Source organism: Salarias fasciatus, unplaced genomic scaffold, assembly GCF_902148845.1.
Source record: "Salarias fasciatus unplaced genomic scaffold, fSalaFa1.1, whole genome shotgun sequence".
Taxonomy (NCBI): Eukaryota; Metazoa; Chordata; class Actinopteri; order Blenniiformes; family Blenniidae; genus Salarias; species Salarias fasciatus.
This window is the reverse complement of record NW_021941393.1, coordinates 121,387-140,889: the sequence shown is the minus strand read 5'-3', so window position 1 is coordinate 140,889 and position 19,503 is coordinate 121,387. Positions and strand designations below refer to the sequence as shown.

Genomic DNA, 19,503 nt, shown 5'->3' with positions numbered 1-19,503 from the left:
CGCTTCCGGGTTCTGGAGCTAATCCGGTGACGACATACTTTGACGGCTTCCAAGTGGATTAACGGGTGAATAAAGCAGCGGTGGCCGCTGGGGGGCGGCAGTGAGGCGGCGCACCAGCTCACGCGCACACACACACACACACACACACGGAGGAGGAGGAGGAGGAGGAGGAAGGCCGACGCTGCGACGGACACGATGCTGCTGCTGCTGCTGCTGCTGCTGCTGATGGCGGGCCCGCAGGTGAGTGCGCGCGCCACGGCTGACGGAGCGGCGGGGGGAGGAGGGTGCGTGAGAGCAGCCGCCCCGCAGCCTCCCGGTGCGGGGCGGCGGCCTCCGTCCATCCCGGCGCGGCATCATCCCTCCGGGAAAGCCTCCGCACGGAGACGGCCGCCATGTTGGCCCGCTAGAGGGAGCTGCTGTCTGTTTACGTGACGGGGTGACGCAAACGTGCGGGGATGACGTCACCGTGTCCCCCGAAAACGACGCAAAAAATGACGAGGTGTTGCTGCGTGCACGTTTACGTGTCGTAGTGTGCACGTTTCGACCGAGTGTGCACATTTAGTCGTAGCGTGCACGTTTATTTGTAGCGTGCACGTGTAGTCATAGCGTGCACGTCTGGTCAGAAACGACGTGTCGTAGCGTGCACATTTAGACCTAGTGTGCACGTTTAGTCGTAACGTGCACGTTTGATCAGAAAAGACATGCTGTAACGTGCACATTTTGTCGTAGCGTGCACGTGTGGTCAGAAACGACATGTCGTGTAGCGTGCACATTTAGACCTAGTGTGCACGTTTCGTCGAAACGTGCACGTCTGGTCAGAAAAGACATGCCGTAACGTGCACGTTTAGTCGTGGTGTGCACGTTTAGCCGTAACGTGCATGTGTGGTCAGAAACGACGTGTCGTGTAGCGTGCACGTGAAGTCGTAACGTGCACGTGTGGTCAGAAACGACGTGTCGTTGCGTGCACGTTTTGTCGTAGCGTGCACGTTTAGTCGTAATGTGCACGTTAAGTCGTAGCGTGCACGTACGGTCAGAAACGACGTGTCGTAGCGTGCACATGAAGTCGTAACGTGCACGTTTGATCAGAAGCGACGTGTCGTAGCGTGCACGTGCAGTTGTAGCGTGCACGTGTGGTCAGAAACGACATCTCGTAGCGTGCACGTTTAGTCGTAACATGCAGGTTTGATCAGAAACGACGTGTCGTAGCGTGCACGTGTAGTCGTAGTGTGCACATTTAGCCGTAATGTGCACGTTAAGTCGTAGCGTGCACGTACGGTCAGAAACGACGTGTCGTAGCGTGCACATGAAGTCGTAACGTGCACGTTTGATCAGAAGCGACGTGTCGTAGCGTGCACGTGTAGTCGTAGCGTGCACGTTTGGTCAGAAACAACATGTTGAGTCGCGTGCACGTTTAGACCTAGTGTGCGCGTTAAGTCGTAGCGTGCACGTTTGGTCAGAAACGACGTGTCGTGTAGCGTGCACGTTTAGACCGAGTGTGCACGTTTAGCCGTAACGTGCACGTTTAGTCATAACGTGCACGTTTGATCAGAAAAGACGTGCCGTAACGTGCACGTTTTAGTCGTGGCGTGCACATGTAGTCGTAGCGTGCACGTTTGATCAGAAACGACGTGTTGTTGCGTGCACGTTTAGTCGTAGCGTGCACGTGTGGTCAGAAAGGACATGCCTTAGCGTGCACGTTTAGTCATAACGTGCGCGTATGGTCAGAAACGACGTGTCGTAGCGTGCACGTTAAGTCTTAATGTGCACGTTAAGTCGTAGCGTGCACGTGTGGTCAGAATGTGTGTGTGTGTGTGTGTGTGTGTGTGTGTGAAGGCCTGGCTCTCATGCCCTCATTAGCATGAGCAGTCTGCCTCTCTGAAAGTGGGCGGGGCCAGAGGGGGAGGGTCACTTCGGGACGAGCCCTCTCGGCCAATCAGGGGCCTCTCTGGACCTTTTTGCAGGTGGCGGCGGCGGTGGGGGGCGGGGCCTGCGTCCGGGGCTTCACCAGAGGGGAGTACCGGGTCCAGACGGAGCCCGAGCTGGGAGAGGGCCAGGAGGTCTGCAGGGGTGAGCGCACACACACACACACACACACACACACACACATGGATGATGGATGATGATGGATGAGTGATGGTTGGATGATGGTTGGATGATGGATCGATGATGAATGGATGAGTGATGGATGAGTGATGGTTGGATGACGGATGGATGAGTGATGGATGAGTGATTGTTGGATGATGGATGGATGATGGATGGATGAAGGACAGATGATGGATGGATGAGTGATGGTTGGATGATGGATGAGTGATGGTTGGATGATGGATGGATGATGGATGGATGAAGGACAGATGATGGATGGATGAGTGATGGTTGGATGATGGATGAATGATGGTTGGATGATGGATGGATGAGTGATGATTGGATGATGGTTGGATGCTGGTTGGATGATGGATGGATGGATGGATGGATGGATGATGGATGGATGATGGATGGTTGGATGCTGGTTGGATGATGGATGGCTCGATGGATGGATGATGGATGGATGGATGGATGATGGATGGTTGGATGATGGATGGACGGATGATGGCTGGATGATGGATGGATGATGGATGGATGGATGATGGATGGATGATGGTTAGATGAAGGTTGGATGATGGATGGATCGATGGATGGATGATGGATGGATGGTTGGATGATGGATGGATGGATGGATGGATGGATGGTTGGATGATGGATGGATGGATGGATGGATGATGGATGGATGATGGATGGATGGTTGGATGATGGCTGGATGGATGGATGGATGATGGATGGATGGATGATGGCTGGATGGATGATGGATGGATGGATGATGGATGGATGATGGATGATGGATGGATGATGGATGATGGATGGATGGATGATGGCTGGATGGATGATGGATGGATGATGGATGGATGGATGATGGCTGAATGGATGATGGATGGATGGATGATGGCTGGATGGATGATGGATGGATGGATGGATGATGGATGGATGGATGGATGATGGATGGATGATAGATGATGGATGGATGGATGATGGCTGGATGGATGATGGCTGGATGGATGATGGATGGATGGATGGATGATGGATGGATGGATGATGGCTGGATGGATGATGGCTGGATGGATGATGGATGGATGGATGGATGATGGATGGATGGATGATGGCTGGATGGATGATGGATGGATGGATGGATGATGGATGGATGGATGGATGATGGATGGATGATGGCTGGATGATGGATGGATGATGGATGGATGATGGCTGGATGATGGATGGATGATGGATGATGGATGGATGGATGATGGCTGGATGATGGATGGATGGATGGATGGATGGATGATGGCTGGATGATGGATGGATGATGGATGGATGATGGCTGGATGATGGATGGATGGATGGATGATGGATGGATGATGGATGGATGGATGGATGATGGATGGATGATGGATGGATGGATGATGGCTGGATGGATGGATGGATGGATGGATGGATGGATGGATGGATGGATGATGGATGGATGGATGGATGGTGGATGGATGGATGGATGATGGCTGGATGGATGATGGATGGATGGATGATGGCTGGATGGATGGTGGATGGATGGATGGATGATGGATGGATGGATGGATGATGGCTGGATGGATGGATCATGGATGGATGGATGGATGATGGCTGGATGGATGATGGCTGGATGATGGCTGGATGAAGGTTGGATGACGGCTGGATGATGGTTGGATGGTTGGATGATGGATGGATGATGGATGGATGGATGGTGGATGGATGGATGGATGGATGGATGGATGATGGCTGGATGATGGATGGATGATGGATGGTGGATGGTTGGATGATGGTTGGATGATGGATGGATGGATGCTGGCTGGATGCTGGCTGGATGATGGATGGATGGATGGATGATGGATGGATGATGGCTGGATGGATGGATGATGGCTGGATGGATGGATGATGGCTGGATGGATGACGGCTGGATGATGGCTGGATCACGGCTGGATGATGGCTGGATGGATGGATGATGGCTGGATGATGGCTGGATGAAGGTTGGATGATGGATGGATGGATGATGGCTGGATGATGGATGGATGGATGGATGATGGATGGATGATGGATGGATGGATGGATGATGGATGGATGATGGATGGATGGATGATGGCTGGATGGATGGATGGATGGATGGATGGATGGATGATGGATGGATGGATGGATGGTGGATGGATGGATGGATGATGGCTGGATGGATGATGGATGGATGGATGATGGCTGGATGGATGATGGATGGATGGATGATGGATGGATGGATGGATGATGGATGGATGGATGGATGATGGCTGGATGGATGGATCATGGATGGATGGATGGATGATGGCTGGATGGATGATGGCTGGATGGATGATGGATGGATGGATTGATGGATGGATGGATGGATGGATGGATGGATGGATGATGGATGGATGAATGGATGGATGATGGATGGATGGTTGGATGATGGATGGATGGATGATGGATGGATGGTTGGATGATGGATGGATGGATGATGGATGGATGGTTGGATGATGGATGGATGGATGATGGCTGGATGCTGGTTGGATGATGGCTGGATGATGGTTGGATGAAGGTTGGATGATGGCTGGATGATGGCTGGATGATGGCTGGATGATGGATGGATGACGGCTGGATGAAGGTTGGATGATGGCTGGATGATGGCTGGATGATGGCTGGATGATGGCTGGATTATGGCTGGATGATGGATGGATGATGGCTGGATTATGGCTGGATGATGGATGGATGACGGCTGGATGAAGGTTGGATGATGGCTGGATGATGGCTGGATGATGGATGGATGATGGCTGGATGATGGCTGGATGAAGGTTGGATGATGGCTGGATGATGGCTGGATGATGGCTGGATGATGGATGGATGATGGCTGGATGAAGGTTGGATGATGGATGGATGATGGCTGGATGATGGCTGGATGAAGGTTGGATGATGGCTGGATGATGGATGGATGATGGCTGGATGATGGCTGGATGAAGGTTGGATGATGGCTGGATGATGGATGGATGATGGTTGGATGATGGCTGGATGAAGGTTGGATGACGGCTGGATGATGGTTGGATGGTTGGATGATGGATGGATGATGGATGGATGGATGGTGGATGGATGGATGGATGGATGGATGGATGATGGCTGGATGATGGATGGATGATGGATGGTGGATGGTTGGATGATGGTTGGATGATGGATGGATGGATGCTGGCTGGATGCTGGCTGGATGATGGATGGATGGATGGATGATGGATGGATGATGGCTGGATGGATGGATGATGGCTGGATGGATGGATGATGGCTGGATGGATGACGGCTGGATGATGGCTGGATCACGGCTGGATGATGGCTGGATGGATGGATGATGGCTGGATGATGGCTGGATGAAGGTTGGATGATGGATGGATGGATGATGGCTGGATGATGGATGGATGGATGGATGATGGATGGATGATGGATGGATGGATGGATGATGGATGGATGATGGATGGATGGATGATGGCTGGATGGATGGATGGATGGATGGATGGATGATGGATGGATGGATGGATGGTGGATGGATGGATGGATGATGGCTGGATGGATGATGGATGGATGGATGATGGCTGGATGGATGATGGATGGATGGATGATGGATGGATGGATGGATGATGGATGGATGGATGGATGATGGCTGGATGGATGGATCATGGATGGATGGATGGATGATGGCTGGATGGATGATGGCTGGATGGATGATGGATGGATGGATGGATGGATGGATGGATGGATGATGGATGGATGAATGGATGGATGATGGATGGATGGTTGGATGATGGATGGATGGATGATGGATGGATGGTTGGATGATGGATGGATGGATGATGGATGGATGGTTGGATGATGGATGGATGGATGATGGCTGGATGCTGGTTGGATGATGGCTGGATGATGGTTGGATGAAGGTTGGATGATGGCTGGATGATGGCTGGATGATGGCTGGATGATGGCTGGATTATGGCTGGATGATGGCTGGATGATGGATGGATGATGGCTGGATGATGGATGGATGATGGCTGGATGAAGGTTGGATGATGGCTGGATGATGGCTGGATGATGGTTGGATGATGGCTGGATGAAGGTTGGATGATGGCTGGATGATGGATGGATGATGGATGGATGCTGGCTGGATGCTGGCTGGATGCTGGCTGGATGACGGCTGGATGATGGTTGGATGACGGCTGGATGACGGCTGGATGACGGCTGGATGACGGCTGGACGCTCCCCCCTCCCTCAGTGCGGTTCCTGGCCTGCGGCGGCGAGCCCGTGGCGTTCCTCCTCTCCGGCTCCCCGGACTTCGCCGTCGGCGCCGACGGCGCGGTGTTCGCGGCGCGGGGGCGGAGCCTGGCGGCGGGCCCCGTGGCGCTGGCCGTCACCGCCGCCGCCCCGCGCTCCCGGGAGGAGTTCCGAACCCGGGTGCTTCTCTTGGGGACCGGGACCCCGCAGGTGGGACCCGTCACCACAACCGCGTCCTTTCCAGCGTTGCCGCGGCAACAGGAATCACATGACGCGCGTGTGTGTGTCTACACAGGATCCGGACGTCCTGTTTCCGTGGCGACGGCGGGCGGGGTCAGGGGGGCGGGTCAAGAGAGACTGGGTGATCCCGCCCATCAACGTCCCTGAGAACTCCAGAGGACAGTTCCCCGAGGACCTGGTCCGGGTAGGACGTGCACGGACACACACACACACACACACACACACACACACAGTTGTGACAGTGCAACTTTTTGACAATTCCCTCCCGCAGATCCGATCGGACCGGGACCGGAGCCGGACGCTGCGCTACAGCGTGACGGGCCCCGGCGCCGACCAGCCGCCCGCGGGGGTTTTCGTCATCGGCCCCGTGTCGGGCCAGCTGGCCGTCACCCGGCCGCTGGACCGCGAGCACATCGCCAGCTTCCACGTGAGAGCGCTTCCCCAGACGTTCCCCGCTCCGTCTCCATGGAAACGGGAGGAGAGTATTCCCACTCCGTCTCCATGGAAACGGGATGAAAGTATTCCCACTACTCCGTCTCCATGGAAACAGGAGGAAAGTATTCCCTCTGCTCCGTCTCCATGGAAACGGGAGGAAAGTTTTCCTACTGCTCCGTCTCCATGGAAACGGGAGGAAAGTTTTCCCACTCTGTCTCCATGGAAACGGGAGGGAAGTATTCCCACTGCTCCGTCTCCATGGAAACGGGAGGAAAGTGTTCCCATTCTGTCTCCATGGAAACGGGAGAAAAGTTTTCCCACTGCTCCGTCTCCATGGAAACGTTCGGAAATACCACTTTTAGAAAGAATTCTGACTCCGTCTCCATGGAAACGGGAGGAAAGTGTTCCCACTGCTCTGTCTCCACGGAAACGGTTGGAAATACAACTTTTAGAAAGAAGTCTGACTCTGTCTCCATGGAAACGGGAGGAAAGTTTTCCCACTCCGTCTCCATGGAAACGGGATGAAAGTATTCCCACTGCTCCGTCTCCATGGAAACGGGAGGAAAGTTTTCCCACTCCGTCTCCATGGAAACGGGATGAAAGTATTCCCACTACTCCGTCTCCATGGAAACAGGAGGAAAGTATTCCCTCTGCTCCGTCTCCATGGAAACGGGAGGAAAGTTTTCCTACTGCTCCGTCTCCATGGAAACGGGAGGAAAGTTTTCCCACTCTGTCTCCATGGAAACGGGAGGGAAGTTTTCCCACTGCTCCGTCTCCATGGAAACGGGAGGAAAGTATTCCCACTACTCCGTCTCCATGGAAACAGGAGGAAAGTATTCCCTCTGCTCCGTCTCCATGGAAACGGGAGGAAAGTTTTCCCACTGCTCCGTCTCCATGGAAACGGGAGGAAAGTGTTCCCATTCTGTCTCCATGGAAACGGGAGAAAAGTTTTCCCACTGCTCCGTCTCCATGGAAACGTTCGGAAATACCACTTTTAGAAAGAATTCTGACTCAGTCTCCATGGAAACGGGAGGAAAGTGTTCCCACTGCTCTGTCTCCACGGAAACGGTTGGAAATACAACTTTTAGAAAGAAGTCTGACTCTGTCTCCATGGAAACGGGAGGAAAGTTTTCCCACTGCCACGTCTCCATGGAAACGGGAGGAAAGTTTTCCCACTGCTCCGTCTCCATGGAAACAGTTGGAAATACAACTTTTAGAATGAATTCTGACTCTGTCTCCATAGAAACGGGAGGAAAGCATTCCCACTCTGTCTCCATGGAAACGGGAGGAAATGCAACTTTTCGAAAACATTCCAACTCCATCTCCATGGAAACGGGAGGAACGTTTTCCCACTGCTCCGTCTCCATGGAAACGTTCAGAAATACCACTTTTAGAAAGAATTCTGACTCTGTCTCCATGACAACGGGAGGAAAGTTTTCCCACTGCTACGTCTCCATGGAAACGGGAGGAAAGTATTCCCATTCTGTCTCCATGGAAACGGGAGGAAAGTGTTGCCATTCTGTCTCCATGGAAACGGGAGGAAAGTTTTCCCACTACTCCGTCTCCATGGAAACAGGAGGAAAGTTTTCCCACTGCTCCGTCTCCATGGAAACGGGTGGAAAGTGTTCCCATTCTGTCTCCATGGAAACGGGAGGAAAGTATTTCCACTCCGTCTCCATGGAAACGGGATGAAAGTATTCCCTCTGCTCCGTCTCCATGGAAACGGGAGGAAAGTTTTCCCACTGCTCCGTCTCCATGGAAACGGGAGGAAAGTGTTCCCATTCTGTCTCCATGGAAACGGGAGAAAAGTTTTCCCACTGCTCCGTCTCCATGGAAACGTTCGGAAATACCACTTTTAGAAAGAATTCTGACTCCGTCTCCATGACAACGGGAGGAAAGTATTCCCACTCTGTCTCCATGGAAACGGGAGGAAAGTGTTCCCACTGCTCCGTCTCCACGGAAACGGTTGGAAATGCAACTTTTAGAAAGAATTCTGACTCCGTCTCCATGGAAACGGGCAGATGCTGCTCTTCGGTCAGAGAACCAGAAGCTGGTACGGTTTCCACCGTTTCCATGGAGATAGCTGAGGCTGTGTGTGATGGTGTGTGTGTGTGTGTGTGTGCGCGCAGCTGCGAGCGCACGCGGTGGACCTGAACGGGAACCAGGTGGAGAACCCCGTCGACATCGTCGTCAACGTTGTCGACCAGAACGACAACCGGCCGGAGTTCGCGCACGCCGTCTTCAACGGATCGGTGCCCGAGGGCGCCCGGCCCGGTACGCGCACACACACACACACACACACACACACACACGGAGAGGTGTGTGTGTGTTGACGTGTGTGTGTGTGTGTGTGTGTCTCCCTCCAGGGACGCTGGTGATGACGGTGACGGCGGCGGACAGGGACGACCCGAAGACGGCCAATGGGATGCTGCGCTACCGCATCATTACCCAGAATCCCCAGAGCCCGTCCGCCGCCATGTTCACCATCAACAACCGGACCGGTGACATCATCACCGTGGCGGCCGGCCTGGACCGCGAGGTTTATTTTTTTTTTTTGGTTTTTTTTCACCCTGAAAATGGAACGGTTGCCATGGAAACGGGGTGATGATGTCGTGCGTTTCCTCCAGAGCGTGGCGCAGTACACCCTGGTCGTCCAGGCGACGGACATGGAGGGCAGCCCCGCCTACGGCCTGTCCGCCACCGCCACCGCCGTGGTGCGCGTCGCCGACGTCAACGACAACCCGCCGGAGTTCACCGCCGACGCGGCGAGTACACGCGGGCCGTCGCCACGGCGACGGCGGCCAAAGCGCTCATCCTCCTCCTCCTCCTCCTTCTTCTTCTTCTTCTGCAGTTCTTCGGCGAGGTCGTTGAGAACCGCGTCAACGCCGTGGTGGCCAACCTGACGGTGACGGACGGCGACCAGCCGCACACGGCGGCGTGGGCGGCGGTGTACCGCGTGGCGGCCGGCGACCCGTCGGGCCGCTTCGCCGTGCCCACCGACCCGGCCACCAACCGGGGCCTGCTCACCGTCGTCAAGGTATCCACGGCGACGGCGGCGGCAGCTGGCTTTTCCTCCCGTTGCATTCTGGGCGTTTTTTTTTGTTTGTTTGTTTGTTTTTGTTTTCCTTGAGGCTAACCTCGCTCTTGAGTGAAAAGGCGGCCATTTTTAAGGTTGTCATAGCAACGCCAGCTGCCAGAGAAACCGAGAACGGTGTCAGGTTCCCATGGAAATAAAATGAAACCAGTTTCTGTTTCCATGGAAACCAAGTGAAAACAGTTTCAGTTTCCATGGAGACAAAGTGAAAACTGTTTCCGATTCCATGGAAACAAAGTTAAAACAGTTTCTGTTTCCATGGAAACAAAGTGAAAACTGTTTTAGTTTCCATGGAAACAAAGTGAAAACTGTTTCCGTTTCCATGGAAACAAAGTGAAAACTGTTTTAGTTTCCATGGAAACAAAGTGAAAAGTTTCTGTTTCCATGGAAACAAAGTGAAAACAGTTTCGGTTTCCATGGAAACAAAGTGAAAACTGTTTTAGTTTCCATGGAAACAAAGTGAAAAGTTTCTGTTTCCATGGAAACAAAATGAAAACAGTTTCAGTTTCCATGGAAACAAAGTGAAAACTGTTTTAGTTTCCATGGAAACAAAGTGAAAAGTTTCAGTTTCCATGGAAACAAAGTTGAAAAGTTTCTGTTTCCATGGAAACAAAGTGAAAACAGTTTTGGTTTCCATGGAAACAAAGTGAAAACTGTTTCTGTTTCCATGGAAACTAAATGAAACCAGTTTCTGTTTCCATGGAAACAAAGTGAAAACTGTTTTAGTTTCCATGGAAACAAAGTGAAAACTGTTTTAGTTTCCATGGAAACAAAGTTGAAAAGTGTCAGTTTCCATGGAAACAAAGTGAAAACTGTTTTAGTTTCCATGGAAACAAAGTGAAAAGTTTCAGTTTCCATGGAAACAAAGTGAAAACTGTATTAGTTTCCATGGAAACAAAGTGAAAACTGTTTTAGTTTCCATGGAAACAAAGTGAAAAGTTTCAGTTTCCATGGAAACAAAGTGAAAACTGTATTAGTTTCCATGGAAACAAAGTGAAAACAGTTTTGGTTTCCATGGAAACAAAGTGAAAAGTTTCAGTTTCCATGGAAACAAAGTTGAAAAGTTTCTGTTTCCATGGAAACAAAGTGAAAACAGTTTTGGTTTCCATGGAAACAAAGTGAAAACTGTTTCTGTTTCCATGGAAACAAAGTTGAAAAGTTTCAGTTTCCATGGAAACAAAGTGAAAACTGTATTAGTTTCCATGGAAACAAAGTGAAAACTGTTTTAGTTTCCATGGAAACAAAGTTGAAAAGTTTCTGTTTCCATGGAAACAAAGTGAAAACAGTTTTGGTTTCCATGGAAACAAAGTGAAAACTGTTTCTGTTTCCATGGAAACAAAGTGAAAACTGTTTCTGTTTCCATGGAAACAAAGTGAAAACTGTTTCCATGGAAACAAAATGAAACCAGTTTCTGTTTCCATGGAAACAAAGTGAAAACAGTTTTGGTTTCCATGGAAACAAAGTGAAAACAGTTTTGGTTTCCATGGAAACAAAGTGAAAACTGTTTCTGTTTCCATGGAAACTAAATGAAACCAGTTTCTGTTTCCATGGAAACAAAGTGAAAACAGTTTCAGATTTGGTGCCCACTGACGTCGTGGCGTTCTGAAAATGATGTCGTTGCCATAGAAACCGGGAACAGTGTCCGTTTCCACGGAAACATTTAAGATATTTAAAGAGCATCTCACAAAAAGTTGCGCTCTGGAAGCCCCTCCCTTCTGACGGTTCTGACGGTTCTGAGCTTCGTTGTCATGGAAACGCCTTGTCCGGATGATGTCGCCGCAGCCCGTGGACTTCGAGCTGACGCGCTCCTTCCTGCTGACCGTGGAGGCGGAGAACGAGGCGCCGCCGGCGCCCGGCGCGCGCGCCCCCCGCCGGGCCGCGTGCGCGGTGACCGTGCGCGTGCTGGACGCCAACGAGGGCCCCGAGTTCGACCCCGACCCCAAGGTGGTGCGGCTGGAGGAGGGGCTTCCGGCCGGCGCCCCGCTCGCCACCTTCACCGCCCGCGACCCCGACCGCTTCGCCCGGCAGAGCGTCCGGTGAGTCTCCGGCGTCCCGGTCGCCGCGGCGACGGCCGGCCGCTCACCCCCACCCCGCCGCCGTCTCCGTCCAGGTACTCCAAGGTCAGCGACCCCGCCGGCTGGCTGGACATCGACCCGGTCAGCGGCCGCGTCTCCACCGCCGCCGTCCTGGACCGGGAGTCTCCGTACGTCAGGGACGACCGCTACAACGCCACCTTCAGGGCCACCGACGACGGTGAGCCTCCTGACCCGCTGACCCCGCGGTGGCCTCACAGTGACCCCATGACCCCACGCTCAACCCGTGTAGTCCCTATGGCAACACATTGACCTGGTGACCCCATGACCCCACAATGATGCTATGGTGACCCCATGACCCCACACCGACCCTACAGTGGCCACATGACCCCATGTTGACCTCATGACCCCATAATGGCCCCATGACCCTACACTGAACCTACAGTGACCTAATGACCCCACGATGACCCCATGACCCCACACCCAACCTACAGTGACCCCATGACCCCACAATGAACCTACAGTGACCTCATGACCCCACAGTGACCTCATGACCCCACGGTGACCTCATGACCCCACAATGAAACTACAGTGACCTCATGACCCCACAGTGACCCCATGACCCCACACTGACCCTACAGTGGCCCCATGACCCTACGGTGACCCCATGACCCCACACTGAAGCCATGTAGTCCCTATGGCATCACGTTGACCTGGTGACCCCATGACCCCTCCGTGACCCCATAGCCCTACAATGGACCCCATGACCCCACAATGAATCTACAGTGACCCCATGACCCCACGGTGACCCTACAGTGACCTCATGACCCCACGTTGACCACATGACCCTACACTGATCCTACAGTGACCTCATGACCCCATGGTGACCCCATGACCCCACAATGACCCCATGACCCTACACTGAACCTACAGTGACCTCATGACCCCACACCCAACCTACAGTGACCTCATGACCCCACGGTGACCTCATGACCCCACGGTGACCCCATGACCCCACAATGAACCTACAGTGACCTCATGACCCCACGGTGACCTCATGACCCTACAATGACCTCATGACCCCACACCCAACCTACAGTGACCTCATGACCCCACAATGAACCTATAGTGACCCCATGACCCTACGTTGACCACATGACCCCACACCCAACCTACAGTGACCCCGTGTCCCCACGATGACCCCATGACCCCACACCCAACCTACAGTGACCTCATGACCCCACGGTGACCTCATGACCCCACACCGAACCTACAGTGACCCCGTGACCCCACGATGACCCCATGACCCCACACCCAACCTACAGTGACCTCATGACCCCACGGTGACCTCATGACCCCACACTGAAGCCATGTAGTCCCTATGGCATCATGTTGACCTGGTGACCCCATGACCCCTCCGTGACCCCATAGCCCTACAATGGACCCCATGACCCCACAATGAATCTACAGTGACCTCATGACCCCACGTTGACCACATGACCCCACACTGATCCTACAGTGACCTCATGACCCCATGGTGACCCCATGACCCCACAATGACCCCATGACCCTACACTGAACCTACAGTGACCTCATGACCCCACACCCAACCTACAGTGACCTCATGACCCCACGGTGACCTCATGACCCCACGGTGACCCCATGACCCCACAATGAACCTACAGTGACCTCATGACCCCACGGTGACCTCATGACCCCACAATGACCTCATGACCCCACACCCAACCTACAGTGACCCCATGACCCTACGTTGACCACATGACCCCACACCCAACCTACAGTGACCCCGTGACCCCACGATGACCCCATGACCCCACACCCAACCTACAGTGACCTCATGACCCCACGGTGACCTCATGACCCCACACCGAACCTACAGTGGCCCCATGACCCCACGGTGACCCCATGACCCCACACTGAAGCCATGTAGTCCCTATGGCATCACGTTGACCTGGTGACCCCATGACCCCTCCGTGACCCCATAGCCCTACAATGGACCCCATGACCCCACAATGAACCTACAGTGACCCCATGACCCCACGTTGACCACATGACCCCACACTGATCCTACAGTGACCTCATGACCCCATGGTGACCCCATGACCCCACAATGACCCCATGACCCTACACTGAACCTACAGTGACCTCATGACCCCACACCCAACCTACACTGACCACATGACCCCACGATGACCCCATGACCCCACACTGATCCTACAGTGACCTCATGACCCCATGGTGACCCCATGACCCCACGATGACCCCATGACCCCACAATGAACCTACAGTGACCTCATGACCCCACGGTGACCTCATGACCCTACAATGACCTCATGACCCCACACCCAACCTACAGTGACCTCATGACCCCACAATGAACCTACAGTGACCCCATGACCCTACGTTGACCACATGACCCCACACCCAACCTACAGTGACCCCGTGACCCCACGATGACCCCATGACCCCACACCCAACCTACAGTGACCTCATGACCCCACGGTGACCCCATGACCCCACACTGAAGCCATGTAGTCCCTATGGCATCACGTTGACCTGGTGACCCCATGACCCCTCCGTGACCCCATAGCCCTACAATGGACCCCATGACCCCACAATGAACCTACAGTGACCCCATGACCCCACGGTGACCCTACAGTGACCTCATGACCCCATGGTGACCCCATGACCCCACAATGACCCCATGACCCTACACTGAACCTACAGTGACCTCATGACCCCACACCCAACCTACACTGACCACATGACCCCACGATGACCCCATGACCCCACAATGAACCTACAGTGACCTCATGACCCCACGGTGACCTCATGACCCTACAATGACCTCATGACCCCACAATGAACCTACAGTGACCTCATGACCCCACGGTGACCTCATGACCCTACAATGACCTCATGACCCCACAATGAACCTACAGTGACCTCATGACCCCACGGTGACCTCATGACCCTACAATGACCTCATGACCCCACACCGAACCTACAGTGGCCCCATGACCCCACGTTGACCCCATGACCCCACACTGAAGCCATGTAGTCCCTATGGCATCACGTTGACCTGGTGACCCCATGACCCCTCCGTGACCCCATAGCCCTACAATGGACCCCATGACCCCACAATGACCCCATGACCCCACGGTGACCTCACGACCCCCCCGTGGTACCGTGCCGTCTCGACGGCCCCACGGCGCTAACCCCCCCTGACCTCTGACCCCTGACCTCCCCGCCCCCGACAGGAACCCCCCCCGCCAGCGGCACGGGGACCCTCCAGCTGCACCTGCTGGACATCAACGACCACGCCCCCCGGCTCTTCCCCCCCGAGGTGGAGGTGTGCGAGAGGCCCCGCCCCCCCGGGGTCAACCTCACGGCCAGCGACCCCGACCGGGCGCCCAACGCCGGCCCCTTCGCCTTCCAGCTGGCCAGCCGACCCCCGGCGGTCCGGCGCAACTGGACCCTGCACCAGGTCAACGGTGGGTAGCCCCGCCCCCGCCCGACTCCTCCTCTGCGATGATGTCACTTCCTGTTTCCCCCCTCCTCCCTCCAGGAGAGCTGGCGCAGCTCCGCCTGCGGATTGGCCGGCTGGCCAGCGGGCTGTACGAGGTGCCGGTCAGCGTCAGCGACTCGGGCAGCCTGCCCATGAGCAGGACGTCGCTGCTCCGGGTCAAGGTGTGCGCCTGCGATCGCCGCGGCGACTGCGTGGGCCGGGACCGCGCGGCGGCGGCGGCGGCGGCGGCGGCGGGGATGGGCGCCGGCGCCGTCGTCGGCGTCCTCGCCTGCGTCGTCGTCCTGCTGGGTGAGCGCTAACCGCACGCTAACGACAGGCTGACGTGCTAATGGCGTGCTAGCTGCCTGCTGTCGACACGCGATGGGCGTGCTAGCATGTTAATGACATGCTAACAACTCGCTGTCAACACATGATGGACATGCTAGCACGCTAATGACATGCTAGCAACACGCGACTGACGTGTCAACACGCGATGGACATGCTAGCATGTTAATGACATGCTAACAACTCGCTGTCAACACATGATGGACATGCTAGCACGCTAATGACATGCTAGCAACACGCGACTGACGTGTCAACACACGATGGACATGCTAGTGAGACGCTAATGACATGCTAGCAACACACGACTGACAAGCTAACATGCTAATGACATGCTAACAACTCGCTGTCAACACATGATGGACATGCTAGCATGTTAATGACATGCTAACAACTCGCTGTCAACACATGATGGACATGCTAGCACGCTAATGACATGCTAGCAACACGCGACTGACGTGTCAACACACGATGGACATGCTAGTGAGACGCTAATGGCATGCTAGCAACACACGACTGACAAGCTAACATGCTAATGACATGCGAACAACACGCTACTGACGTGTCAACACACGATGGACATGCTAGCACGCTAATGACATGCTAACAACATGCCATTGACATGTCAAGACACAATGGACATGCTAATGAGACGCTAATGACATGCTAACAAGTCGCTGTCAACACACAATGGACATGCTAGCACCCTAATGACATGCTAACAACATGCTACTGACATGTCAACACACAATGGACATGCTAATGAGACGCTAATGACATGCTAACAACACGCGACTGGCGTGACAACACACGATGGACATGCTAGCACGCTAATGACATGCTAACAACACGCAACTGACATGTCAACACACGATGTACATGCTAAAGAGACGTTAATGACATGCTAACAGCATGCTAATGACATGCTGTCAACGCGCGATGGACATGCTAACAACTCGCTACTGCATGCTAGCAACATGCTAATGACATGCTGTCAACACGCAATGGACATGCTAACAACGTGCTATGGACATGCTCACATAAGAGTGCATCAACACTCTATGGACATGCTAACGACATGCTAACGACATGCTAACGACATGCTAACGACATGCTAACGACACGCTAACAGCATGCTATCAACAGGTGTACAACACTGACAACCTGCTAACAACACGCTGATTAAAACAGCCGAAACCGCGCAACGCTAACCATGCTAACCACGCTAACGGTGCGCAGTGCTGGTGCTGCTGCTGGCGCTGTGGGCGAAGCGGCGGGACGGCGGCCGGCGCGCCAAGCAGCTGCTGGTCGACCCCGAGGACGACGTGCGCGACAACATCCTCAAGTACGACGAGGAGGGCGGCGGCGAGGAGGACCAGGACTACGACCTGAGCCAGCTGCAGCAGCCCGACGCCGCGGAGCCCGGCGGCGGCGGCGGCGGCGTGCGGCGCCTGGACGAGCGGCCGCTGCGCCGCGAGCACCGCTACCCGCCGCGCTGCGCCGCCGGAGACATCGGGGACTTCATCTACGAGGTGACGCGCTGGAGGCTGTGTTTTGTTGGGTTTTTTTTTGGGTTTGGGTGCTGGTTTCCGTGGCAACGGTGGACCGACGGTGTGTGACTCCCTCGCTCGCTCGCTCATTTGCTCCCTCTCTCACTCATTTCCTCTCGCGCTCGCCCACTCTCTCTTTTCCTCCCTCGCTCTCTCATTTCCTCCCTCACTCACTCACTTCCTCCCTCGCTCGCTCACTCTCTCATTTCCTCCCTCTCTCACTCACTTCCTCCCTCACTCGCTCACTCACTCACTCATTTCCTGCCTCTCTCACTCACTTCCTCCCTCACTCGCTCACTCACTCATTTCCCCCCTCTCTCACTCACTTCCTCCCTCACTCGCTCACTCACTCATTTCCTGCCTCTCTCACTCACTTCCTCCCTCACTCGCTCACTCACTCATTTCCTGCCTCTCTCACTCACTTCCTCCCTCACTCGCTCACTCACTCATTTCCTGCCTCTCTCACTCATTTCCTCCCTCACTCGTTCACTCACTCATTTCCTCCCTCGCACGCCCACTCACTCATTTCTCCCCTCTCTCACTCACTTCCTCCGTCACTCGCTCACTCACTCATTTCCTCCCTCGCTCGTTCACTCACTCATTTCCTCCCTCTCTCACTCACTCATTTCCTCCCTCACTCTCTCATTTCCTCCCTCGCTCACTCACTTCCTCCCTCACTCATTTCCTCCCTCACTCTCTCATTTCCTCCCTCACTCTCTCACTTCCTCCCTCACTCGCTCACTCACTCATTTCCTACCTCTCTCACTCACTTCCTCCCTCACTCACTCACTCATTTCCTCCCTCGGTCGTTCACTCACTCATTTCCTCCCTCGCACGCCCACTCCCTCATTTCTCCCCTCTCTCACTCACTTCCTCCCTCACTCGCTCACTCACTCATTTCCTCCCTCCCTCACTCATTCCCTCCCTCTCTCACTCATTTCCTCCCTCCCTCACTCATTCCCTCCCTCTGTCACTCATTTCCTCCCTCTCTCACTCACTCATTTCCTCCCTCTCTCACTCACTCATTTCCTCCCTCTCTCACTCACTCATTTCCTCCCTCCCTCAATCATTCCCTCCCTCTCTCACTCATTTCCTCCCTCGCTCACTCATTTCCTCCCTCGCTCGTTCACTCACTCATTTCCTCCCTCGCACGCCCACTCACTCATTTCCTCCCTCTCTCAATCATTCCCTCCCTCCCTCACTCGCTGGTTTCCTCTGTGTGTGTGTGTGTGTGTGTGTGTGTGTGTGTGTGTGTGTGTGTGTCAGCAGTCAGACATGGCGAGCCGACCCAGATTACCAGATTAGAGCGAGCGTGCGGATTCCACCCTGACCCCAATCCTCCCCCCCCCCCCACACACACACACACACACACACACACACGCCATTAATCCCTTGCTCCCGTCGCCGTGGAAACCAGCTGACCCCGCCCCCCCCCCTCCCCCCCCCCTTCCCCCTCTTGTCCTCCCAGGGCCTGCGGGCGGCCGACGGCGACCCGGCGGCGCCGCCGTACGACTCCCTGCTGGTGTTCGACTACGAGGGCGGCGGCTCCACGGCGGGCACGCTCAGCTCGCTGCACTCCGCCTCCAGCGGCGGCGGCGGCGACGGCGGCGGCGGCGGCGACCAGGACTACGACTACCTGGCGGACTGGGGGCCGCGCTTCCGCAAGCTAGCCGACCTGTACGGCGGCGGCGGCGGCGAGGAGGACTAGCCGGCACCGCGGCGCGCTCGGCTCAAACGTGCCTTTTCTTCGGATTGAATTAAAAAAAAAAAAAAAAAAAAAAAAAAAAAAAAAAAAAAAAAAAAAAAAACACGAATTAAAACATTTTTTTTGCATGTTTTTATCTTTTTGTTCTCGCTTCAAAAAAAAAAATGTTGAAAACACAAATACAGGCACAAATTTTGACGAATTCCCTT

The 19,503-nt window shown here is 54.3% G+C and overlaps 1 protein-coding gene across 3 annotated transcripts; it reads left to right on the top strand.

Annotated features, from left to right (window-relative positions):
* Nucleotides 1-199: 199 nt before the first annotated feature.
* LOC115385610 (cadherin-2-like) lies at nucleotides 200-19,496 on the top strand. 3 transcript variants are annotated; one of them, XM_030087682.1, is made up of 15 exons: nucleotides 200-240; nucleotides 1,962-2,067; nucleotides 6,368-6,576; nucleotides 6,662-6,790; nucleotides 6,878-7,033; nucleotides 9,171-9,315; nucleotides 9,408-9,580; nucleotides 9,669-9,755; nucleotides 9,893-10,078; nucleotides 11,918-12,171; nucleotides 12,246-12,388; nucleotides 15,450-15,683; nucleotides 15,758-16,006; nucleotides 17,279-17,571; nucleotides 19,058-19,496. In XM_030087682.1, the coding sequence occupies exons 1-15, from the start codon at nucleotides 226-228 to the stop codon at nucleotides 19,295-19,297; spliced, it is 2,619 nt and encodes an 872-aa protein (XP_029943542.1). In that variant the 5' UTR covers nucleotides 200-225; the 3' UTR covers nucleotides 19,298-19,496. The 3 variants fall into 3 exon arrangements, with proteins under 3 accessions (XP_029943542.1, XP_029943541.1, XP_029943543.1); XM_030087681.1 differs by having other exon boundaries at nucleotides 9,669-9,806; XM_030087683.1 differs by lacking the exon at nucleotides 19,058-19,496 and having other exon boundaries at nucleotides 9,669-9,806; nucleotides 15,758-15,879; nucleotides 17,279-17,566.
* The last annotated feature ends 7 nt before the right edge of the window (nucleotides 19,497-19,503 follow it).